General features: G+C 40.2%; 1 protein-coding gene across 5 annotated transcripts in view; it reads left to right on the top strand.

Moving 5' to 3' along the window:
* The window catches only part of wwox (WW domain containing oxidoreductase), a 968,269-nt gene that overhangs the window by 115,470 nt on the left and 826,165 nt on the right, over positions 1–26,634 (top strand). For all 5 annotated transcript variants that reach the window (XM_078544626.1, XM_078544630.1, XM_078544628.1 and 2 more), the window contains exon 5: positions 1,946–2,052. In XM_078544626.1, the coding sequence (XP_078400752.1) occupies positions 1,946–2,052 (107 nt within the window). The remainder of the gene's footprint in view (positions 1–1,945; positions 2,053–26,634) is intronic.

The following is a 26,634-nucleotide window of genomic DNA, read 5'->3' on the forward strand; positions in this document are numbered from 1 at the left end:
GTGGGATTTGAAGCAGGGTCCCCAGAGCATTACCCTAGGTCCCCGGATTACTAGTCCAGTGACAATACCACTATGCCACCACTCCCAGATCCCCATTTATAGCATTTATCATTGAGCGCGGAGGCTAGCGCAGTTTGCCTTAGCAGTTAAATCGCTCATAGAGGAATTTGACCCTCTTGTTGAGATTGTGACGATCCCCCTCAAACATCCGCTTGTCCACAAAGCAACGCTTCCTCTGGCATCGTACCCCCGCAGCGAGACAGGCCCGCGGATAAGGGAGCAAGGGTGCACGGTGAAATCACCCAGGATTCCTATGTTATCATATGTTCCGAACATTATTCTCTTCTCATTCCAGCAATCCACAGATTTGGGTTTGGGAATGGTGTGCATCTGGATTAAATCTGTAACTCCAAAGGAAAACTGCCTGCGTGCACCGAGGATGGGCAGGCTCCGGCATATCAATGAAACCATCGTAGATCACTCTTTCTTTCCCATGGGCGCCGCCATCTTGGTTTACAAAAACCCATCAACTGTTTAATCATGTAATTACCATTGAACCGTAACAGTGTAATTGCCAAAGCCTTAACAATGTAATTGCCATTAAACCAATATAATTAATAAGACATTGACAAGAAGTGCCAAGTTAGTACATTGCACTACAGCCCCATTCCTTCGAAAGAATAGCACTGCTAATCAATGGTTTTCAAACATCCAAGGTGAATTAGAGTGTGCAATGATCCAGATATGTTCAGTGACTAACATTTGGAGGGGAAAAAAGATACAATTTATGACAAACTGGATGTGCTGATTATGTTAATATGGCCAGTAAAGATCTATGCAGTGGTTCCCCACTGTTATGTATGCCTTGAATTGTCTGAGCAGGAGTTCATAGTGGGGTTTTAAAAAAAGCCATTAATTGGTAGGGTAATCTGAAACCACAGACTAACCTTAGAACATTGTTGGCTCATTAAATGGAAAACTCCATTGAAATGAAAATATCCATTGAATTGTTCTGGATCAGAGCCATGTCACTTTCACTTTTTTTTTATATCTTGCGCAGATTTTAAAGCACATTTTTGTGACTCTGTGCCACATAAACCCAGATTGAACTGAACTGTTAATAAACATGATGCATGTGGAGGTAATGTTGAACAATTTTGGGATGATTCCCAAGGTACTGAAAAGTAATTTTTCCCCAACTTCATTTGCAGTGGGAAGAAGTGAGCTGAAAATTGAAAATAGGCAGTCACGCTGAACTTTTAGAAGACTGCATTTAAACTATAGCAAATCATTACTTTGAGTGTTGGCTAGATTTTGGGAGGAATTTTGTCCCATTTGCTATAAAATGACTGAAAAGATATTTGGAAAGATTGTACAGCTGGCAAGTGACTAGTATAGAAATAAATAGCACTGAACCACATCTCATTTAGTATATAGTTTATAATAAACTTTAGGTGAATCTGCATGTCTGGTATTATATTATCCCTTTGGGTATTTTATTTCCTTTGCAAATGGAAACCAATGTTGCAACATCAAGGAAACTGAAATCCTAAATTCAAAATGAACAGAATTAAAAATGGGAAATGTAGAGGTTTGCACTATTGTTCTGTCAGAAAAATTGTACTTGTAGGAGATAACAATACTCCCTAGTTTTGAAATAAGTGACCAATGCCCACTGTTTTTCGAGAAAATTACTCTGTTAACTTGTATGATAACATTTTTAAATCAGGCACTAATGGCAAAGGTTACCTGACAGATTGGTTGCCAGTTGGTAAGTTGCACTCTAAGGCCTTCATGTAAATCAGCACTTTGAGATTGTGCAGTCCCACACAAAGCATTATGAAATTGTTGCTTATTCAAGCAGAGATGTATGGAAGTATTGAAACTGTACTTTCCCCCACTCCCCCAAAACATATTTAAGCAATAACAATGTTTTTCTTGGTAGGCTATGAAACTGCGCGCTCTTTAGCTCTGCATGGAGCACATGTTGTCCTAGCCTGCAGAAATCGAGCTCGAGCCAGTGAGGCTACACAAAAGATACTGGAGGAATGGGTGAGTGCTTCCATGTCATGTGCAAACAAGACCTCTCTACACTTAATTAATTCATGCTCACCAATAAGCCTATTTAGTAAATTCTACTTTTTGGACCAAAGATCTTCAAATTACACACTGAGATTTGAAGATTTATCTTTCATAAAACCCAGCTGTTCAACAGAAAGGTTAGATTGTTAATAGCTTAATTCTGGGATATTTATAGTGATCATTCTCCTGACTATTTTTTCTTTCAAATACAAGGGATAATTCCATGATCTGTATTCCCAGTGGGGAAGCCATGCTCACCAGAAGCATTGGTTGCAGCTGGGGTTAGAACATTGTTGTATCGATTTTTCCCTCTTCCCCCTGCAATGGTAGCTCCCCACAGGGATTGCAGAATTACCACAGCTATTGAATAATCTCATTAGGAAATTCCAAGACTGGGGCAAATGTAAAACCATATTCATTGAACAGTTAATGTAAAAAACTGAAATTGATAAGAAACATGCTATGTATAAAGTTTTATTTTACATAAAATTTGGCATTTCTGGGATGATGTTTCAGTATGGCAAAATGTATCAAATGTCAGTTTCCCCTTTTTTATATTCAGCCAACTAAGACCCCCAGTTGCAAAACAAATGAGCTGCCTGGGCAGTGTGTTTTCACTGTTTGAAGCATTGGACTTCAGCAAGGTTTGAATATTATACCAGAAGTGTTGTGATTTGTTGTTTCTGAGAAATGGGTGTTATTTTGGACAAAATTACATGCACAGGTGACACTTTTCTAATGAATGACATCCTCAGCTAACAGGTAAAGGGAGAAATTGTTGAAAATATGCTGATATTTCTCCTTTAAGAGCTTCTTTCCGTTCTGGAGGTTACAACAGCACAAAGCGTTACTGCATGTTGTCAGGGTGGCAGCATTACAGCATCCCTGAGCTAGTTGGTTATAGGTTGTTCCTAAATAATACATTCTTAGCTAATTGGGACAACAAATGTAAACTCCAAAATCATATTGTTATTATACAATGGAGTGCTCTTGTCTGTTGCAATTTGCCAGCCAAAAGACTGACGATATGTGGGAAGAGACACTAATGGGACAATGCTCTAATATGACTTACATTCCTGCAGGATTGAGTTTTCCTTGGGGGAAATTTGTATGATACAGTTGCAATAAAAATAAAAATCACTGTGCAGCCACTTTTCTTTGCACTGCCTATTGCTGCAGTTTGTAAACATTTTTATTAGATTGCCAATTTAAAGGGAGCACTATTGTTTCTCAGGGAGACGTGACTACTGTGCATCTGGCTCTTTTGAACCAGGGATCTGAGCACCTAAAGGCATTCAAATATGTTCTGTGATCACTCGCTTTGTGTCTACAATACAGTCAGTATTTTGCCGTTGGACAGAAAGAGACTATAAGTAGGAAAATGATCATGAAAGAGACCATAATATGGTAGCTCCATTTGAAAGTACATTGGGAGGTTCCTTGCAGAAGGAAAGAATTGAATGGTAACTACAGCTACTTATTTCTGAATTCAAAATGAACTTGAGCTGAAGGGCTTTAAGTTGTGTTGCATGAAAGATTATTTTCTGCTTTTGCTTGCTCTCCCCATGTGTGAAAAGTTGACTAGTTTTAATTTTTTTTCTTCCTTCTTGGATCTGAAGCTCAGGGACTGGATATGTGAGGAATCTTATGCAAAACTTTATCTTGGCACTTCATGGTTCAAGGGGTTAGTACACCAATGCAACACAACGCATTAAGTTGCAATTATTTGGAAATAATAATTCTTACCTATTTTCCTGAGCCAGTCTCCACATGCTGCCAAGACCAAGTGTAGACATCTGCTCCCAGCACTGTCGGTATTCCTTGAGCTACCAGAGATACCCAAGAGTGTCAATGACAATTCCCTGCCTAATTTTATCCCATTCACCCCTGAACTGGCGTGACTTTGATTGGAAATTCAGTGGAGTAAAGGGAGTAAATTGAACCAGCCTTTGATTGCAGCCCACCAATGCTGCCTTTTCAGTTGCAATTTCTGGTACTTAGTTACACTTTTAATGAAATTCCAAACATAAGTATGTGGGATTAATGTCATCTGTGTGAATTCACCCGGTACCTTGAAATAAAATCCAGAAAATACGCAGCATAATTAATTTCTGCTTTCAACCCAAGTTACTTGGGCCTGGAATTATTAACCTTTTCAATCAAGGCAGATTGTTTGTTACTTAGCTGTAATGCTCGAACGTTTATAAATCAATTAGGTTTGCATCAGTATAATTTAATTATAATTACAGAACTGTGTTTCAAGCAGAATAAACATATTAACAATTGCTGATTTTCTTAGGAAACTGTACGTGTCCTGCACATACATGGTGGTGTTGATGCCCAACTACTAAGGGATATGAATTTAATGTTGATGTGTTAAGTTTTACTTATTTAATTGCAATGAAATTCCAATGGCTTTCATGACATATTACAATGTTACAATGTCAGAAATGTGGAGCAGGGAAAAGGCTCAAGTTCTGTTACACGGAGCAGTCTCCAGCTTACAATGTTCTGAATGACAAACACCTATTTTGGGAATAGTCTGAGAATATTGCAGTTGTGCCTCCTAGTAGCATGTTTATTTCACTGTAGACACGATCGTCCCAGCATGGGACCGAAGTGCATCAGACGGACTTTTAAAAGGCAGGCGGTACCCAAATCCAGGATTCCAGCCCCTATTACCGGTGTCAGCAATGTTCAGTGGCGTAGGGTGAGGGGACGGGTTGTAGGCACACATGCTGATGCCCAAATTTTGCTGGCATCATTGTGGAAGTGGGCATTTGAGATCTTTCATAATTTTCATGGAATCGGCTTTGGAAGGTGACCTGATTCACACCAGCACAGAGATGGTGTGAACCATGGAGGAACCATGGTTTGGAGTTGGGAACTGTATTAAAGGGAAGTTAAAAAGGTGTTGCCAAATTCACATCATTATGAAATGCTGTATCATAAGTTATAAATGTTTTTAGTGCAGTGAGTAATGATAGGGCTTTGTTTTGAAAAGGTAAGTGACTATGAAATAATGTGTTTGCTACGTTGGCACTTCTGACATCTGGCAAGCTGTCGGGGCAATGAACAGCATTGTGAAAGTGGAAAAAGTCTTCAATGGCATTAGAGTACATTATCCATTTGATAATGTGCTATTCCACATTGTACAATAGTGAAATTCAGAGATGATATTGTGAAGGTGCCCAGAGTTTCTGTTCAGCTCAGCCATCTGTTTGGCTGTTTCAAATCCTTGACAGATGGCTGAACTTCTGGCTGTCTTCAAAGGACAGCTTGTTGACACAGTTATTTGGTGGAATCTCATTATGAATGCTTGGCTTACTTCCAAACCCACTAATAGGATTCTGCGCAGCATGGATTGTTGACACAACTGACAAGAGAAATGTGAGCCTGTTGATTAAGACACATTTATGAGCTGTTTAGAGGATTTTAGTTTTTAAAGAGGGTTTCAAGTAATGTTTGCTTATTTGATAGATTTATGAACTTCTCAATTTCCAAATTTTATTATAGGGCTCATGAGTCCTGTTTATACTGGATACTGGCTAAGTGAATTGGGGGGCATGAGGGTTAGGGGGTCTCACATTCATCTCCAGAATGGGGCTGATGTTTCAGCGAATGGAGGCGGGCCTTTTTTCCTGCCGCCTCGGCTTTTGCCTGACTCCCTCTCCGCAGCATTTGTGGGCACTGCTGGTTAGTAGGTGGGTTTGCAATGTCCGGAAATCACCCAACTCTCTATTACCGCTTCCCGGGGTGAAAATCTGGCCCAATGTGTTTACCTCTGCCTAAACATTTGCAATAGAGTTTTGCCTTTGAATCGCTTTTTTATTTATTAAAGATGAAAATAGATTATTGATGTCATTTTGTCATCACAAATTTAATTACAGTATCAACTAAATCATTATCACCTCTATCTGTAAATAGTGTTTCTTGCAGCACACTTCATCATGGTGATATTGTGTTTGGAAAATGGATTTTAGCTGATTTTAAAAGGGTAAGATCACAGAATCATAAAACTGTTACAGTACAGAAAGAGGCAATTGGTCCATATTGTCTGCACTGTCTCTCCAAATGAGCAATTCATCTCGTGTCATTCACCTGCCTTCTCTTCATAATCCTGCACAGAATCAGAGAATTGTTACAGTACAGAAGAAGGCTATTTGACCCATCATGTCTGTATCGGCTCTCTAAGCAATTCACTTAGTGCCATTCCCCTGCTTCTCCCTGTAACCCTGTACATTCTTTCTTTTCAGGTAAGATCATAAAACGTAGGAGCAGAAGTAGGCCATTTGGCCTATCGATTCTGCTCCGCCATTCAATGAGATCATGGCTGACCTGATAATCCTCAGCTCCACTTTCCTGCCTTTTCCCCATAGCCCTTGATTCCTTTACTGATTAAAAATCTGTCTATCTCAGCCTTGAATTTACTTAACGACCCAGCCTCTGCAGCCCTCTGTAAAAAATTCCACAGATTGACTACCCTCTGAGAGAAGAAATTCCTCCTCATCTCTGTTTTAAATGGATGCCCCAATACTCTGAGATTATGCCCTCTGGTCCTAGACTCTCCCACAAGGGGAAACAACCCCTCAACATCTACCCTGTCAAGCCCCCTAAGAATCTTATATGTTTCAATAAGATTGCCTCTCATTCTTCTAAATTCCAATGAGTACAGGTCCAACCTACTCAACCTCTCCTCATAAGAAAACTCCTCCATCCCCAGGATCAACCTAGTGAACCTTCTCTGGACTGCCTCCAATGCCAAAACATCTTCCCTTAGGTAAGGGGACGAAAACTGTTCACAGTATTCTAGGTGTGGTCTAACTAGTGCCTTGTATAGTTTTAGCAAGACTTCCCTATTTTTCTACTCCATTCCCTTTGAAATAAAGGCCAACATTCCATTTGCCTTCCCTATTACCTGTTGAACTTGTATGTTAGCTTTTTCGGATTTATGCACACGGACTCCCAGATCCCTCTCTGCTGCAGCATTCTGCAGTCTTTCTCCAATTAAATAATATTCAGTTCCTCTATTCTTCCTGTCAAAGTGCATAACCTCACATTTTCCCACATTATATTCCATCTGCCAAGTTTTTGCCCACTCACTTAATCTGTCTATATCCCTCTGTGGACTCCTTGTGTCATCCTCACCATTTGCCTCCCCACCTATTTTTGTGTCATTCGCAAACTTGGCGATAGTACATTCACTTCCCTCATCTAAGTCATTAATATATCTTGTAAAGAATTGAGGCACCAGCGCTGATCCCTGTGGCACTCCACTAGTTACAGGTTGCCATCCGAAAATGCCCCCTTATCCCAACTCTCTGTCTTCTATTAGTTAGCCAATCCTCTATCCATGCTAATATAGTACCCCCAACACCATAGGCTCTTATCTTATTAAGTAGCTTTATGTGCGGTACCTTATCGAACGCCTTTTGGAAATTCAAATATGTTATATGTATTGGTTCCTCTTTATCTACCCTGCTTGTTACCTCCTCAAAGAATTCTAATAAATTTGTTAGGCATGATTTTCCCTTCATGAAGCCATGCTGACTCTGCTTGATTAGACTATGTATTTCTAAATGCTCTGCTATTACATCCTTTATAATAGACTCCAATATTTTCACAATGATGGACGTGAAGCTAACTGGTCTGTAGTTTCTTGTTTTTTGTCTCCCTCCTTTTTTGAATAAGGGTGTTACATTTGCTGTTCTCCAATCCTCTGGGACTTTTCCAGAATTTAAGGATTCTTGGAAGATTACTACCAGTGCGTCCACTATCTCTTTCCTTAGCTACTTTCCTTAATATTCTAGGATGCAACCCATCAGATCCAGGGGACCTATCGGCCTTTAGCCCCATTAGTTTGCCTAGTACTTTTTCTCTAGTGATAGTTATTGTATTTATTTCCTCCCCCACTTTTGCCCCTTGATTATTTAGTATTTTTGTAATGCTACTAGTATCTTCTACCGTGAAGACTGAAGCAAAGTATTTATTCAACTCGTCTGTCATTTCTCCATTATTATTTCCCCAGCCTCATTCTCTGAGGGACCTATGTTCCCTTTTGGCCTCTCTCTTCCTTTTTATATATTTAAAGAAGCTCTTACTGTCACAACCTAATTCCTTTTTGACTGCTTCGATTGAACCTGCCTCTGGCACGCTCTCAGGCAATATATTCCAGACCTTAGCCACTCGCTGCGTGAACAAGTTTTTTCTCATGTTGCTACTGTTTCTTTAGCCAATTACTTTAAAACTGTGCCCTCTCATTGTTGATCCTTTCATGAGTGGGAACAGTTTCTCCCTATCTAGTCTGCCTAGACCCCTCATGATTTTGAATATCTCTATCAAATCTCCTTTCAACCTTCTCCAAGGAAAACAGTCCCAACTTTTCCAATTCATTTTCATAACTGGAGTTTCTCATCTCTGGAACCATTCTCGCGAATCTTTTCTGGATTCTCTCCAATGCCTTCAGATCTTTCCTGGAGTGTGTCACCCAGAACTGGAAGCAATATTCCAGTTAAGTCCGAACTAGTGTCTTATATAAGTTCAACATAACCTCCTTACCCTTGTACTTTATGTATCTATTAATAAAGCCTAGGATACTGCATGCTTTATTACGCGTTCTCTCGACCGGTCCTGCCACCTTCAATGACTTGTGCCCATATGCACCCAGGTCCCTCTGCTCCTGAAACCCTTTAGAGTTGTACCCTTTATTTTATATTTTATTCTCCATGTTCTTCCTTTCAAAATGCATCACTTCACATTTCTCCGTATTGAACTTCATCTGCCACTTGTTTGACCATTCCACCAACTTGTCTATGTCCTTTTGAGGTTTTACACTATCCTCCTCACAGTTCATAATGCTTCCAAGTTTCGTATAATCTTTTGAAAAACCCTGTTCACAAAGGTCTAGGTCATTAATATATATCAGAAAGAGCAAGGGGCCCAACACACTCCTGGGGAATTCCACTACAGACTTTCCTCCAGCCTGAAAAACATCCATTAACCACTACTCTGTTTCCTGTCATTCAGCCAATTTTGTATTCATGTTGCTACTGTCCCTTTTATTCCATGAGCTATAACTTTGCTCACAAGTTTGATGTGCAGCGTTGTATCAAATGCCTTTTGGAAGTCCCGCTACATTACATCAACGGCATTGCTCTTGTCAAAGCTCTCTGTTGCTTCTTCAAAAAACTCCAGCAAGTTAGTTAAGCACTGTTTTCCCATAAGAAATCCATGTAGGCTTTCCTTAATTAGCATGCATTTGTTCATGTGACTATTAATTTTGTCCTGAATTATTGTTTCTAGAAGTTTCTCCACCACCGAGGTTAAACTGACTTGCCTGTACTTGCTGGGCTTATCTTTACACCTTTTTTTGAACAAGGGTGTAACATTTGCAATTCTTTAGTCCTCAGGCACCATCCCTGAGTCTAAGGAAGGCTTGAAAATTATAGCCAGTGCCCCCGCAATTTCCACCCTCACTTTCCTCAGTATCCTTGGATGCATCTCTTCTGGTCCTGGTGTCTTATCAATTTTAAGTACAGGCAACCTCCTTATCAATTTTAAACTTTTCTAGTGTATTAATTCCTTCCTCTCTTGGCCCTCGTAGCATCTTCTTCCTTGGTATAGACAGATGCAAAGTATTCCTCAGCTAAGCCCCCTGCCCCATGCATAAATCCCCTTTATGGTCCCTAATTGGCCCTACTCCTCCTTTTACCATCTTTTTACTATTTATATAACCATGGAAGATTTTTGGATTACCTTTTATGTTAGCTGCCTGTCTCTTTTCATACTGTCTCTTTGCTTCTCATATTTGTTTTTTCACTTCCCCTTTGAACCTTCTATATTCAGCCTGGTTCTCCATTGTATTATCTACCTGACTTCGTCAAAAGCACACTTTTTCTTTTTCAATTTAATCTCTATCTCTTTTGTCATCCTGGGAGCACTGAATTAGTTTGCCCTGCCATTCCCTTTTGAGGGAATATACCTTGACTGCGCCCGAGCTATCTCTTTCTAAATGCAGCGCATTGTTCAGCTACCGTTTTTCCTGCCAACTGTTGACTTTATTCAACCCAGATCCATTCACCAATCTTATTTACCACACTCCAGGCATTCACATGCATGCACATTAATGCTGATTTAGACTTCATTTCTTTCTCCATTTCTCTGACCTGTGTTTAAAAATAGTTTCAGCTACCTGTTCTGGATGATTTTGACAATCCTTTGTTTTGTAATAGTTTGTAGATGGCTAGCGTATGTAACTGGTCAGACTTAGGGCAGGATTTTTGCCCTTGGCGGGGGTGCTTGGCATGCCGACCGCTGCCTGTGACTGGCTCCGCACTGCAATTTCAAGCAGGCGGGCCAGTTAAGGCCTGCCCAGCGTGGAATGCGAGCGGCAGCGCTGAGCGCAACCTATGTGGGCAGGGGGAAGAGGGAGTGCGGGCCTAGCGCATAGTTAGCGCATGCACGTGAAAGAACGCTTCAATCTCCCTGAGGCACGGAGCTGCCTCAGGGAGATGAAGCGCCAGTTAAAAAAAATAAAGAAAATAAAAATGTCATAAAACATGGTCCCTCATGTGACTATCACATGAGCTTGGAGACATGTTTTTAATTCAAAAATAAAATTTTCATTTGATGTTTATTTGTTTTAGGAAACCTCATCCCGCCCGTGGATGAGGTTTCCTAAAAAATGTAAAGGCCGCTTGGCCTTTTCGCTTGCCTGCCAACTGTTAGGTTGGACAGGCAGCGTAAATTTGACTTTAATTAGCTTCTTAATGGTCTTAATAGGCCTGTTAATTGTCGGCGGGCGCACGCCCGCTGAATGAAATATCGTGAGACTGTGCGATGACGTTGGGATGATTCGCCCGACGTCATCACGTGACATTTTATGCTCAGGCGTGTCGGGCACGCATCTGCATGCCAAGCGTAATATTCTGCCCTTAATATATTTATTTATTTATTTAGGAAGTGTCTGGCCTAAAATGGATTATTCTGTCGTTTCGATGGATGCATGTTCAGCAAGGAAAACAATTTTTCATTGCCTAGGTTGGTGTTGTCTCATATGTGATGTTAAACCATTTGCAGATCTGATTGCAAATATTACATATATAGTTGAACTTACAGTTGAAGGGGCGGGTGAAGGCACTGGCTTTGCGGCATGCTCATTTGTCCTGTAGGGACCTGACTCTACTCTCCTCAAATGTTGAGATTGCTTGATGACAGAGACATCTCCATTTGGATCTGTCCAGGGTTGTTTTCCCCATGTATTGGGGTCCAACTTACAGGTACTGAGATTGGTTTACAGAATGTATTTATATCTGAGTTTTGGAAGTCCTATGGTGTAGGTTTCTGTGCTCAGCTGGCTGTAGAATACTACCTTTGGTATGTAGAAATTCTCCATGTGAACCACATGGCTGACCCCGTGAAGCTGAGCTCTGATGGCACCCTGAAAGAATATCAGTATTAGGGAATTTGTCCAGCCATTTGATATGGCGGATAGATCTTAAGCAGCAGAGATGGAATGCATCTAGTTGTTTTGCATGATGCCGACAGGTTGACCATGCCTTACAGCCATAGAGAAATGATGGGAGAACCGCTGCCTGGCAGACTTTGGTCTTTATTTTGAGACAAATTCCATGTTCTCCAAAGTCTGTCGGTGAGACTGCTGAATGCTGAGCTTGCCTTTGCCAGGCGATGGGCGATTTCATCATCCAACATGGTGTTGTTGGAGAGGATACTCCCAAGATAGCATAACTTCTGAACTGAGTTGTGGGATGTATTGTTTATTGTGAGTATGGGGCCTTGGTGTTTGTGGCCAGGGGCAGGTTGGTACAAGATCTAAAATAATAAAAAACAAAAACAGAAATACCTGGAAAAACTCAGCAGGTCTGGCAGCATCGGCGGAGAAGATCTATCCTTTCCAGGCTTATTTTTAGGCCGAAGGGTTCTGAGGCTTGGGCTAGGTGGTCAGCTAGCAGCTGGATATCCTCTGGAGTGTCTATAATATGAAAGCACAATTGTCAGAAAACAGGAGGTTACTTAAAAGATGTTCTGTGAACTTTGTGCAAATCTTGAACCCTTGCAGATTGACATGTTGCTGTAAGTCCTGAACTGAATGTGTGCTCCTATGTCAAGATCTTGAGTGCAAATAAGAGCATGGCTAAAAAGTAGATGATATACAGAACTGGAGCCATTCTGCAGTCTTGCCTTGGTGATAGGAGAAGCATCTGACAATGTTATTGAATCACTTGCACAGCATCACATTCTGAACAAGCTTGGCCTTGATCCATCTCAAGTTGAAGTCACCAAGGCCATAAAGCATCTGTGCATGGGTAAGTCTGCAGGAGCCAATGGCATTTCACCTAAAAATACAAGTACGGAGGATCTTACATGGTTAGAAAACTCACTCACCTCTCCTTAATCTAGAACCAGGGCATTGTGCCCCAAGCTTACAAGGATGCTTCTATAATTCACCTGTACAAACAGATGGGAAGCAAGTTCATCTGTGACAATCAGTGTAGTGTTTCACTTCTCTCCACAGTGAGATTCTTGCAAGGATTGTTCTCAACAGGATTGTCACTCATCTTACAGACTCAGTTACCCAGAATCACAGTGTGGCTTTTATGCTGGACGAGGAATGGTTGACATGATCTTTATGGTGTGTCAAATTCAAAAAAGTCCTGTGAACAGGACAATTCCTCTACGTGTATTCGCTGACCTGACCATGGCCTTTGACACAGTAAACCTTGAAGGCCTGTGGAAGGTGCGGTACAAATATGGCTGCCCTGAAAAGATAAGGGTCATCCGCTCATTTCATTATGGCATGATGGCCAGTGCGATGCAGAATGTTAGGTTACCGAATACAATCCGTTGTTTGTGTCTGTTGGATTTCTCAACATTGGCGGTCCATGAATTCCATTTAGTCATGGCTTATCAAAAATTATTTCCTGTACCGTTGGCTGTTGCAAACCAGTCAACCTGGAAGATGTGAACACCATGATACAGACTTGTCTATGTGACGTTAAACCATGAAATGTGATTATATTTAAGGGCAGATCTCAAAGAACCTGTTTGCACATCAAAAAGAGAAGACCTGTATAATTCTAAGACCCTATTAGGGAACATAGGAACAAAAGTTGGCAACTCAGTCCTCCGAGCCTGTCCTGACATTCAGTCAGATCAGGATTCATCTGTACCTCAAGTCCATTTTGCAATCTTTGATCCAAATGCTTGATACTCTTGCCTAACAAAAATTTATTGATCTCGCTCTTGAAAATTTCGAATGACCTACTATATTTTCCACTAACTTTTCCAGAAGAACTGTTTCCTGATTTCACCCCTGAATAGCCCAGTTTAATTTGAAGACTATCACAGAATCATAGGAAATGATACAGAACTGGAGGAGGCCTGTGCCAATTCTTCAAAAGAGCACTCTTCAAAAGAGTTCCATTTCTCCGCACTTTCCTAAGCTATTGCTTAGCTTAGAAAAGCTGCAGGAATTTTGGATTTGTGTTCATTGTCAGACCCGCAGTTTTGAGAGCAAAATACTGTGGATGCTGGACACCTGAAACAAAAACAGAAAATGCTGGAAAAACTCAGCTGGTCTAGCAGCATTTGTGGAGAGACTAATAGAGTTAATGTTTCGAGTTTGTATGACCCTTCTTCAGAGCAGTTTTTAGAGATGTATCTCACAGTATACACTTTCTCCAGATCTGACAAAGGGTTATTGATTTGAAACATTAACTCTGTTCTCTCTCCTCATATGCTGTTTGACCTGCTGAGTATTTCCAGCGGTTTCTTTGTGAAAGATTGATTATTTTCTGTGTTGCTATTCCCTTTTCTTTGCTGCCTGCTTGTAAATCTTACTAAGGAGCTCTGCATTTATGCATTGGGCGAACAGTATGTCATGCCATTTGACCCATCGTGCCTGTGTGTGCTCTTTGATAGGACCGTATAAATGTGCAGAGGGAATTTGTGTATTTCATTTCATTTTGTGATCACTTCCAATGGCAACAAAGATTTCCATTGATCTATGAGGTGAATTTCATTGTTACATATGTACCAAACCATGGATGACTGCTTTGATTTTGGACTGTAAATAAAGCGTGATTTCATTGCAATTTTATTCTGTTGAAATCAAAATTTTCTTCATCAGAATTTCATTGCTTTTATGATTTTGTGCTGTGTTTAAAAGCTGAATAGCAGAAATTTCTTTCTGTGAAATTGCATTTCAATTTTTAAAATACTTTTTTTTAAAGAATTATTAGAACTAGGAATTTTGTTTATGGCCAAATGGGTCTATGATGCGTGTGGAAACTTTAAAGGCCTCCAAACTAAGCTAATGAGAAATCCACTGAGGTTTGATCAAGGTATTCAAAAGGGAATTTGATTGCTACCTGAAAAGAGAGAATGAGCAAGGTTACAGGGATAAGGTAGGGGAGTGGGACTAGGTGGAATGCTCTTTCAAAGAGCCAGTGCAGACTCAGTGGGCTAAATGGCCTCCTTCTGTACTGTAAATATACTGTGACATTGTAAACTTGTGGTTGCCTAATTTGGAATGTACACAGTATCCTCGGAACAACACCCCCTTCACTTACCGAAGCATTTCTGCACAACTTGGCAGAGATTCCTGAGTTTGCATCTTGGTATTTAACCAGATAAAAACAAGCTGGCTATTAGCACATATCACTGAGAATTTCTTACATCCTGTCTGGGAAGAATCACTTTTCTCATTAGGATATTGATTTACCGGGTTATCTGGAGTTAACTGGCAAGACCCCCAGCTCCCAGTGATAGTTTGATTGCTTCCAATTCAATTAGTGAATCAGGTTGGTTAAGTGGTTTAGCCAAATTCATAATTAACTGTTAACCTTCAGCATGTTAATTTTGTACACTTTGATCAAGCGTAACTACTGCCCTAGAGTAACATGGACCTGCCTGGATGAGATATTGAATTGTGTGATTGACTTGTGGGATGCTCCAAGGATCAGTTCTGGCATCTTTACAATTTGTGTTGTGTTTCAGTGGTTTGGAAATTGGGATGGAGACAAACCTGTCAAAATTAGCTGGTGATGACAACTTAGAGAGCAGAGCTTTTCACTCAAGACCCAGTTAATCAGGTACAGGAGGAGTTAGATAGAGGAGGAGGTTGAGCTGAGAAATAGTAAATGTAATTGTGTCAATTGTGCAAAGTGGTAAGATAAGGAAGAATAATAAACTTTTGAACCACAATTTAAATTATAACCTACAGGATACTAAACAGGAAAAATAATTTGGGGGTATTGGTGGGCAGGTTGTTAAAACTATAGTGTGCAACAGCAGTAACTAAGACAAACAGGATCTTGGGGTACCTAGTTCATGGAATAGGTAAAAAAATCACAGGATGTGATACTGTACCTACTCAGTGCATTGATTTGCCCACATTTGGAATGCTATGTGCAGTTCTGGTCGCCGTGATTAGAGGAGCGATACTATTGCATGAGAAAAGATGCAGCAAAGAGTTAGCTGTCTTAATAACATCAGGCACCAGAGCTGCAAGAAGGGATGAGAGGTGATGAAAGCAACATACTTTAAAACACCATTCGGATGCTGGAAATCTGGAAGCAAGTAGAATTAGTTTTGGGTTAATGATCTTGGTTTTGATAAAAGGTAATTGTCCAAAAACCCTATCTTGCTGCCTGACCTACTGTATGTTTCCAGTATTTCCTGTTTTTACTGTCTCCCTTTATGCAACATGAAAGGGATGTTAGTAAAGAATTAAAGATCTTCAAACATATCAACAGGTTGAACCATGGCCTTAATATGACCACAAAAACTACATTGTGAGAATGAGCTTCTGAGGGTCAATAAAAGCTGTTATCAATGTTAAAGGGAGTAGGCAGACATTAGAACATTGACTAAAGGTATACGTGGTGGTCTGTGCTTTATTTTGCTTAACTCTGGTTCTAGATAAATGAAGATGATCTTTTTCAGTCTTCTTTATCCCTACTTTCCTTAGATTCTCTTGTGTTACGTATTAGAAGCATATCTTCAAGAACGGTATTTTCTTTTAAAATTTGGAAGGACATTGCATTATTTGGACACGTTTTTTTTTGAGAAAAGGCCATAAATTCACCTTGGACTGTGAGAAAGCATGCCTTTTCCAAGAAATTTCTTGACTTGCGTGGCACTTGAGGAGGAGAGCTGTTTGCTGATTTGAACTGCAGTCACTTTAATTGATGAAGAAAACTGTTCTAGAGGCAAAGGCATGGTGATTGGAAATCACCTGATGGAGGATCTTTAAGCTTTGAACTTGTTTTTTTGTGAATCCAGTTGGGAATGAACTGAGAAGGGGAAAAGCTGCCCAGCTTTTTTTATTCATTCATGGGATGTGGGCATTGCTGGCTAGGCCAGCATTTATTGCCCATTCCTAATTGCCCTTGAGAAGGTGGTAGTGAGCTGCCTTCTTGAACTTCTGCAGTCCATGTGGTGTAGGTACACCCACAGTGCTAGTAGGGAGGGAGTTCCAGGAGTTTGATCCAGTGACAGTGAAGGAACAGCAATATATTTCCAAGTCAAGATGGTGTATGGCTTGGGGGGAACTTCCAGGTGGCGATGTTCTCATGCATCTGCTGCCCTTGTCTTTCTAGATGGTAGCAATCGTGAGTTTGGAAGGTGCTGTCTAAGGAGCCTTGGTGAGTTTCTGCAGTGCATCTTGTAGATGGCACACACTGCTGCCACTATGTGTCAGTGGTGAAGTGAGTGAATGTTTATGGATTGGGTGCCAACCTAGCGGGCTGCTCTGCCCTGGATGGTGCCAAGCTTCTTGAGTGTTGTTTGAGCTGCACTCATCCAGGCAAGTGGATAGTATTGTTAGGAAGATATAGTAATTTTCATAATGTAGAGCAATAGTGGGGTTTGTGTCAGTGCATGTGTGTGTGACTTAATTGAATTAAAGGCAGCTGGTCTGAAGGCTTTGATGTATCAGAAGATAAGCTAGGTTTGAAATGTTAAGTAGGTAAACATGGGGGAAGTTTTAGAATGTAAGGTCTAAAGGGAACATTTGCATTTTTAAATAAACCAGACTAGCTTGAATTCAAAGGAATGGGTGAAATGTTTCACCTAGCCAGGAGAAGTTAAGAAACAGTGTGTTTATTTTCCCCAAAGGTTATACTGGTAAAATTAGTACTATTTTACCAGATTTTTATTATTAGAGAGGTGAAGTCCAAAGACATAGTGAAACAATGGGAATTTGCATTCAAAGGGAAAAATATGTTTAAAGGAGAGAAGGCTGTGTGTAAGGGCAGGCATTCTAAGATCTAACACAAGTGTGAAAAGCCTCCAGCATCTAAGCCTCAAGCTGCTGTCTACAAAGAACTGAAGTTAAGAATACGCACTTTGAATTTGACTGTTCAGGGTATTGTGTGTTACTTTGCCTGGGTCTTTTAAAATCTGTGTGTCTTACTGTTGCCTTAACGAAAGTGTAACTGAGAGTTAGATTAACTATGGGAATCAGAAGTTATCATAGTAGTAATTTGCAGATCTATGTATGTGCTTCAAATCATTTCTCCTATGAATAAAGGTTTAATTTAGTTTTGTAAGAAACCTATAAGACTCAGTGGTCTTATTACTACTGAATTCAAAGCCTGCATCTCAAAATTTATACAAATTGCAGAACAGTTGTGGCAGTTGTTTCAAGTTTCCCTCTGGGATTTGAGCAGCTCAGCATTTATCATCGGCCGTGCTATAACAGTATTCTGTCACAGAATCTTAATGGCACAGATGGAGGCCATTCGGCCCATCGTGTCTGCACCAGCTCTCCAACTGAGCATTATGACCTAGAGCCATTGCCCTGCCTTTTCCCCATACCCCTGCACTTGGTTTCTGTTCAAATAATCATCTAATGCCCTCTTGAAATGCCTCGATTCAACCTGCCTCCACGACACTTCTAGGCAGTGCATTCCAGACATGAACCACTCATTGTGTGAAAAAGTTTTTTCTCATGTCACATTTGCTTCTTTTGCAAATCACTTTAAATCTGTGCCCTAGAGTTCTTGATCTTTTTACAATCCTTTCACATTCCTGACTTGTGCCTTTTAGATAGTGGATAGGCTTTGTAGAGTCCGGAGGAGAGTTACTTGCCGCTAGATTCCTAGCCACTGACCTCTTTTAGCCACAGTATTTATATGGCTAGTCCAGTTCAGTTTCTGGTCAATGGTAACCCCCAGGATGTTGATAGCGGGGGATTCAGCGATGATAATGCCATTGAATGTCAAGGGGCGATGGTTGGATTCTCTCTTGTTGGAGATGGTTGTTGCCTGACACTTGTATGGCATGAATATTATTTGCCACTTGTCAGTCTAAACCTGAATATTGCCCAGGTCTTGCTGCATTTGGACGTGGACGTGCTTCAGTATCTGAGGAGTCATGAATGGTGCGGAACATTATGTAATCATCAGCGCACATCCCTACTCTGGACCTTATGATGGAAGGAAGGTCATTGATGAAGCAGCTGAAGATGGTTGGGCCTAGGACACTATCCTGAGGAACTCATGCAGTGATGTTCTGGAACTGGGATGATGCTTGCACTCTCTTTACCTTGATTGAATACAGTGTGGCCATCTGTATCCAGCTAGGAATCCTCAGCTCAGCGAAACTTGTCTGTATTTGGAATCCAGAGAGGCTGAGACAAGATGGATTAATCCGGCTCTAATCTCCTCCATGCCAAAGCTCCATTCGTGAGAACCTCCAGACATCTACTGGGACTAGCAATCTATCTTCACAAGAGGGAGCACCAAATCGATAGCGTCGAAACCCTATGAGCTTTATCCTTTTTTTATAAAGTTTTTCTTCAACCGCCCATCTATGCAGAGACTACTTGTTTGTCTATTTGTGTGTGCGCATGCATGTGCATGTATATGCATGTGTGTGTACGTGTGTGTGTGAGTGCATGTGTGTGTTCATTGTTTTACAAAAGAAGTTTTGTCATGTGATACATCAATTATTTGGAGTTTATTGAAAGAAGCCTGGTTAAAATCTCTTTTATTCTGGGTCTAACAGTAGCAAAGGTATATAATTGGCCATTTTGGTGAGTGAATTAAACTTTTAACCTAATGGTGCGATCTGTGGAATAGTTGGGCTGCATAAACTGTGCACTCTTCCCATCCGGATCGTAACATATGATAAGACAGTATGCCAATATTTTCAGGAGATTTCCACACAAATGTTTGTAAAGCACTGCAGCATATTGCTGAGCATGTTTCCTAATATCAGAGAATGTTATGTGTTTTATTTTTTGTCTGCAAAGTGCACTTGCTAGATAGATTGCTTTTCGTAAATGCAAACTGAATAGTTAACGCTTCCCTTGCTCATATCCGGAAATCTGTGGTGAAAACAACCAATCAGTAAATTAGTACTATCATAAAAGCACCAAAAGGAATCCTGGACTCGTGGCCTTCCTTCCTGTTCCAGAACATACTGAGCCACTGCATAATTTTTAGTTCAAAGTAGAGGTAAAAATAATACATCAAGCTTCCAGTAGAATTTAATCAGTATGAAACTGGGCATTTTTTTCCTTAAATACCAGTCACTTGGGATTTCATATTGCTGTGTTACTGATGAATCATTTGCAACTTGGTATATGGAACACTCTAAATGATTCTCTATTATAGCCTTGTTGTGATGTATTGAGAGAGCTAATTAACTTTGATTACTGCACTAATATTATGGCACATTGACAGTTGTGCAGATTTATGACTATGGGAAAGTAAACAAATGAAATGCAGGTGCTGGAGCAGAAAGAGTAAGCTACTGTATTACAGAACTTTAATTACTAAGAATATGTAGTCAGAAGAGAATCACTTGATTAATTACAAGATGCTAAAGTTTACTGCAAAACCGGAGCATTCTGTAGAAAATGATCACAAAACACTACTGTGATTTTAAAAGAGCGAATGCCCATGTGGCACTATTTATTTTTGATCTTAAATATTTTATAAGTTTCTGACTATTTATTTTCTTGGCAATATATATTTCTCTTCCATATATTAGAAAATTATTTTCCCTGTGGAAGTCCTTTGTAACAAATGTGTTTTGTTGGAAGATGCTGGTTCAAATTTGGGCTCATTCTATTTGATTATGAGAAGCTCCTTTTGATTCTTCAGTTTCATGGAAATTTACCTTGCATAGAAAATAGGCGTAGAAAAGTGCAAACAAGCTGGAATGGATAGATGATATGATCCATAGCAAAACGGTTAGCAAAGTGAAGAATTCAAACGAGTCTACTCGTGAGTTTTCTGCTTTACACAAACACTAAACTATAAATAAATCCAAAGGGTGGTCAGGCTGTGTCTCGAGTGGTACTCCCTAGAGTGGATAGTCTTCAGTTTGAAACTGTATGGAGTACAAATGCTCTGTGGTGTCATATCTAATTTACAAAGCGCTCAGGAGCTCCACTGGCTTCCCTTGACACTTTTTAAACCTACTTGACCTCAATTTAACTCGTTAGAAAAGCAGAATTCCCCTCACTCCAATCTCTAAATGTTTATACTTGTTAGAAGAGAGTTATTTGTGTCCATATCCAGACTTGTGCAGTGTAGCCTCCTATACAGAACAGTTGAAGTTCTAGCCAGTCAGGAATGGAGCATTGTAAGCAGGTTGTATCTAAATAGAGCTAAAGATGCAGCTATTGTTTTCAAGCTGATAGAGATTACTGCCATGCAAGTGCAACCTAAATGAAACGTAAGGAAGCTTAAGACTTAGTTTAGACTTAGCATGAGGCTTAGACAGTTGTCATGGGATAATAGCTGAAGCACCCTGGACCAATGACTTTATCCACGAATTTAATTTCCTTAAAGTTGGATTCTGCAACATCTCATTATTGATTGCCACATTATGTCATCTACATTTAAATAAAGATATTAAGGCCAAACCAACAGAAATTGGAAACCTACATATTTTGTAAAGGATAGGTTTCAACAGAATCTCAAATAGGAAGGGATTTAACATTTTTGCATGTGATATACCCTACAGATGGCCTGGATTTTGCAGTATAAATAGCTGTGGCTATCAGTACTCACCTCAGACAGCAACTTCCAATGACCGCATTTACACAGTTAAACATGGAAATCAGAAAGTTGCTGTCCCAGTTGCCCTGTTCCTCCAGAGGCTTTTTTTCTACTAGTATCTCACCCAGAGACTTGCCATTGAAGCTGTGATACATAGAACATATGAACAAGAAGCAGGATTAGGCCACTCAGTCCCTTGAGCCTGCTCCGCCATTTAATAAGATCATGCCTGATCTGATTGTAACCTCCACTCTTATTCTTCTAGTGGGTAACTGGGATTGAAAACTTTCTCTACTTTAAACAAAAAATTACTGGTCCCTAACCAGACCGTAACAAAGCTATCTAATTAGTGCGCTTTCCTCTTAGCCCTGCCAATTTTTTTCCCCTTTTTAAGTATGTACCAACTCCCTTTTGAAAGTTGCTATTGAATTTGCTTCCACACCTTTTCAAGCAGTGAATTCCAGATCATAACAACTCGTGTTCAAAAAACTTCTCATAATCTTCCTCTGAATCTTTTGCCAATTATGTTAAATCTATGTCCTCTGGTTAACAACCTCACTGCCAGTGGAAACCGTTTCTCCTCATTTACCCTCGTGAAGCATAATTTTGAACACCCCTATTAAACCTCCTCTTTACTTTCGCTGCTCCAAGGTCAAACATCCCAGATCTCAAGATTTCATATCCTTGTTTTAATCCAGTGTTGGATACACAGACATCTTACGTTGCAAAATCCATGTAACCATTAGTTTTCTCATATCATAGAGTTATAAATTTAGGTTGCTCTTCTGTTTTGTGAAATGTGTGCCAGCTTCTCCTTGTGTTCTGTGTTGGCAAGTGTACCTCAACCTTCTCTGAGCTTCTAGCAGTGAAATAGAGGAGCCAAATTTCCTCTTCAAACCAAAGGCCTGAGTCTACACGTACACTCCTCCCTACTATCCCCCAATCCTAATCTGCTCCATACAGAGTGCATTAAGATTGTAAATGAGCTGGGGAGTTCAACCAATCAGTTGGGCTAGCAGGGTCTATAAGGCCTTCTCAAGTAATCATGCCACATATACATATGCAACAAAGTTGGGTGTCACATAAGGACCAGCTTCCATTAGGACAAGCATCAGATACATATATATACATACATACCCACTGGATACCAACTGAACTTGCCAGAAAATGTTAGGACTTGTTCCATCTAGTGTTATTGGACTCTTAATAGTGTTAAAAGTCTTAATTACTGCCAAGCAACCTCTCTGACACTGAAAGTTAATAGATACAAGTGTGGGGTCTCATTCCTTAAGGCTTTAATTATTATTGGATCTCCAAAAGATTGTTTTTTGCTTTGCGTTTTTGTCTATTATCTCACTCTAACTCCTTAATCCTATCTTTCTTTCCCTCTCTTTCACTTTCTGTGCTTGATTTAGCATTGAATTAAATATGCTGACTTGTACTTCCTGGTTCAGACTCTGCGTGTCTCAATATGTTATCTTCAATCTGAATGATGAAGGAGATGCATAGTTGCTTGCTCTGCTCATGCAGATCCCAGAAGCGGGCATTCCTCTGTTTTAGATTTTCAATTATCTTGAGTTTCCTTCCAAAGTTCATAGCAAATCTGTTGTCAGGTAGAAGCCTAATGAACCACTGGCATCATTTAGTCATCACTGTCCACAAAACCTGGGCTAATGTCCAAAGTAGGAAATAGAGAACTATAGATATTGCTCAGTGTCAAATTTTGTTTGGTATCCTGCAAATTGAATTTTTTTAATAAGTTAAAGCTAATGTTAAGAATCAAAATTATGAATGCAAATTGATGCTGAGAGGGTTAGGGAAAAGTGGTTTTGGAAATCCCTTTATCAGACTCTAGCTATGTGTTATGCATTCAAATTCCTTACCAGTTTTGTGCAGTGGAACTTTAAAATTCCTGTTCTTCTCTCTGAAGACATTTCCATTTCTTCCTTCTACGCAGTTCCATCATTTTCTGTTTTTATTTCACTGTTTGAACTGCAGTACTATAGAATATCGAATAACCATATGTCCAGCTGTTCACTGGCTGGTGACAATCCAATTAAATTCTGTAGAGAAAAATTCATATAAACAAAAAGAAAACTGATACTGCAAATGCTGGAAAATTGAAAACAAATAGAAAAACTGGAAATATTCAGCTGGTCGGGCAGCATCTGTGGAAAAATTGAATCATTTGATGTTTCAGGCCTTATATGAGCAGTACTAGGATTTATTACTCATGAAAAGTATTTCAAAGGCACAATAAAGGGAAAGGAAAATAAACACAAATGCATAGGAAAAGAAATAGAATGACCCATGTTGTGCTTGGGTGGAGAACAGCAAATGAATGTGATAATGGCAGGAGTTGAAAGGAGGCACAATAAGATAAATTAAATAAATAAAAACATATAGAAGACACAGAGTCTTCACATACTCCTTTGGAAATGTGATGAGGATTTCAATTCCACCAGCAAGTCCATCTGCCAAAATGGTTATCGCTGAGTAAATGAATAGCCATGGTGGAGATAGGTAGGAAAGAAAGCATGGAAAACCGGCAAGCTGGTTGGATCCAGGGGCTTGTGCACAGATTTGGGAAATAAATTGCTGAATAGCAATAGGCCTAGAGTGATGTTGTTACTGTTGTGGTGTTTCTTAATTTATTGTTAGAGATTATTTTAATTTATATTTTTGTTTAATTTTAAAAAAAATTAATGTTGGTTCTAAATCAAGACTTTTTTTTCCTTGCAGTGCTCACAGTAGTGTGGTGGGGTAATTAAACTGGTATTGTGTGCTTTGTTGGCGGTCACCGTTTTTGGACAGTTGAAGGCAATTGGACCAAATGTATGTAGGAGGGAACTTTGCTGTAAAAAAAACAGCAATGTGCAGAATTTTATCCTGGTAACCTGCATCTCACCTGTCCACTGGAGAGCCAACAAGAGCCCCGCATTGCCTTCACTGGGGAAGGTCCATTGTATTAAGTGTCTATTGGCCAGTGGAGGGCCTTGCCCAGGATTTAGGACCTCAGGGACAGAAATTCCACCCTACGCCCAGCCCCTCCCTCTGAGCGTTGCTGGCCAATCAGAGGCCAGCAGCTTGCCATTACAGGCAGCACCACTGCGAGCAATGGCAATTGCTGGTAATGCACCCACCAGAGGTCTTGGATCGCTGGGGAACACAGGCTACAGTTAAGTGACAATGGAATGCGGGTTGTGGAGAAGGGTTCACTGGCCCCTTTGGGGGGAGGAGGTCAGCAGAAAGGGCAGGCCATTGGCTCTCGGTGGGACCCCCACCACTTTTCCTGATGCTGGAGTCCCTCGATCAGGCACTGAATGCCTTTGTACAAGGGGCCCCCTCTGGGAGCCTGCCTTTGGGCTTCCCATGTAGCAATTCCACTACCTGTCACTGGTTGAATACCAGCGGTGGCTGGATGAGACCCTTAAGTGGTCATTAGTTGTACATTTAAGGGTCTCAATTAGGGTTCGGGCGGAAGGCTGTCCATGAGCCTTCTTGCCCCAAACTTAATCAGGCAGATGTGGGAAGGCGGCACTGCTCACTCTCTTGGCCAATTAAATGCCCCCCACTTCCAAACTGGGGGTGGGGGAGGGGGGCATTCAATTTTGCCCAGTGTTTGGGATGGAGACTCACATAAAACTGAAAGAGTCATCCCAGAAGTCAAAGTTAACGGTGCACAACCAGGAAGGAATTGAATTATCATCACCCACCAACATGCCAATCAGAGATGGTTCTGCAAAATTATTTTCAGTTTGCACATCTGATGTGAGAATGCTGGAGAGTGAGTGTAGGCAAGGCTTATGGCTGAAAGCTTGTATATGTGTAGGTACATGTTGAATTTCATCATGGAGTTACTGATTTTAAAAATATCTATTTGACCTTGAGTATTTGGAAATGGAAAACTATCACAAATGTTTTAAAATATGTTTCCCCATAGTTGCCTGTGAACAATGTATTAGTTTGTGAATGCATATGTTTTACCCTTGGAGTGAGTAATTCAATTTAAAAAATAACTCAACAGCAAAGCATTTTTACTTAAAAAGGAAAGGGCTAGTTTATTTCATTCTATTGCCCTGGAAGTAACCTGAGATAAGTAAAGTTACTGACACATACCCACACAAAGATTAGCTACAAATCAAGATAAAATGATACTTATAAACTTGAATCAAGTTTAGACTGTATTTGGTGCAGGCCTGATATATTTTGAAGTTGCATTGTCCAAAGTGAAGGTTGAGAGATTGTAAAGTTGTCTCTGCAGCTGTGATGACTTCCACTATCGAATTGGCAACTAACAGGTAGATTAGTAGGTGGAATCAGGTTTACAGGGAGGAGCGAAGGTTCCTTACTTCTGTTCTGCAGGCACGGCACTTTTAGCTGCCTAATTACTTTACAACAAACCAGTGGCTGTTTTTAGGTACTTTACTCCGTCTCCTTGGATTAAAGCTTCTTCAAGATGGTTCTTTCTGTTGTAGCCAGCTTCCTGGCCTTTTCAATGTTTTTTGCAGGTAAGCCAAAATGTCCACCATTATCATGTGACCTGTATAAGAATGCCGAGACACTTTTCATATATGATATTTCCATTACATTTATCCGAAGTCTTCTTATCCCCTGTAATGATCAAAAAGGTTGTTCACACCTCATAGTCACTTATCAGTTAGTGTCTTTGTGTTTGGAGGAAAAACTATCAAGTCAATGATTTTCTGTTTACTCTTTTGGAACACTCATTGAATTTTAAATATATGTGTCTGAGGATCTGGCTGAAGGAGTTCCAGTTTGAATCCACAAGGAGAAAGTCAGGTGATCCTTGGAGTCCATTTTGGCAACAGTCTTTATACTCAGTCCAAGGCTTTTTTTCAATGGAACCTTTAAAACAGTTTTCTAAAAATTTGGAATATCATAGCTGTTCATTGCAACATAAGTGACTTATTTAAGCAACCACAACACAAGCTTAGGGGGGCTGGTTAGCTTAGTTGGCTAGATGGTTTGCGTGGATCAGATTAATGCCAACAGTATGGGGTTTGATCCCTGTTCTAGCGAAGATAAACCCGGGGCTTCACTCCTCGTCCTATGTGGAATAAAACCATGGCTCTTCGCCATGGTTCAGCGAATAATCACTAAGGACCTTCCTTCAGGCAGAGAGCTGAAGAAGAGAGAAAAGAACAGAGGTTTATACATCCTGGAAATTCAAAATATTTTTATTTCTGAATGAGAATTTGACTTGTTTGAATCATTGTGGGAATGGTATCACCTAAAGACTGTTGCAGTTCGTGGCGAAGGTCCGCCACCAATTTCTCAAGGCAGTTAGAATTGGCAATGGGTGGCATCCTTGCTGATGTCATCCACATTCCTAGAAGAAATAGAAAATAACAATTATTTTAAAGTTGATTGTATAATTTTTTAAAGTTTTATTTTGTCTACATGCATTTCAAAATACTTGATACAAGTTTTAAAAAATGACCAATGTAGCAACTTTGCAGCATGGAAAGGTCATCCCAGTGGACATTTTCAA

This window comes from Cetorhinus maximus, chromosome 6 (assembly GCF_964194155.1).
Source record: "Cetorhinus maximus chromosome 6, sCetMax3.hap1.1, whole genome shotgun sequence".
NCBI classification, from domain to species: domain Eukaryota; kingdom Metazoa; phylum Chordata; class Chondrichthyes; order Lamniformes; family Cetorhinidae; genus Cetorhinus; species Cetorhinus maximus.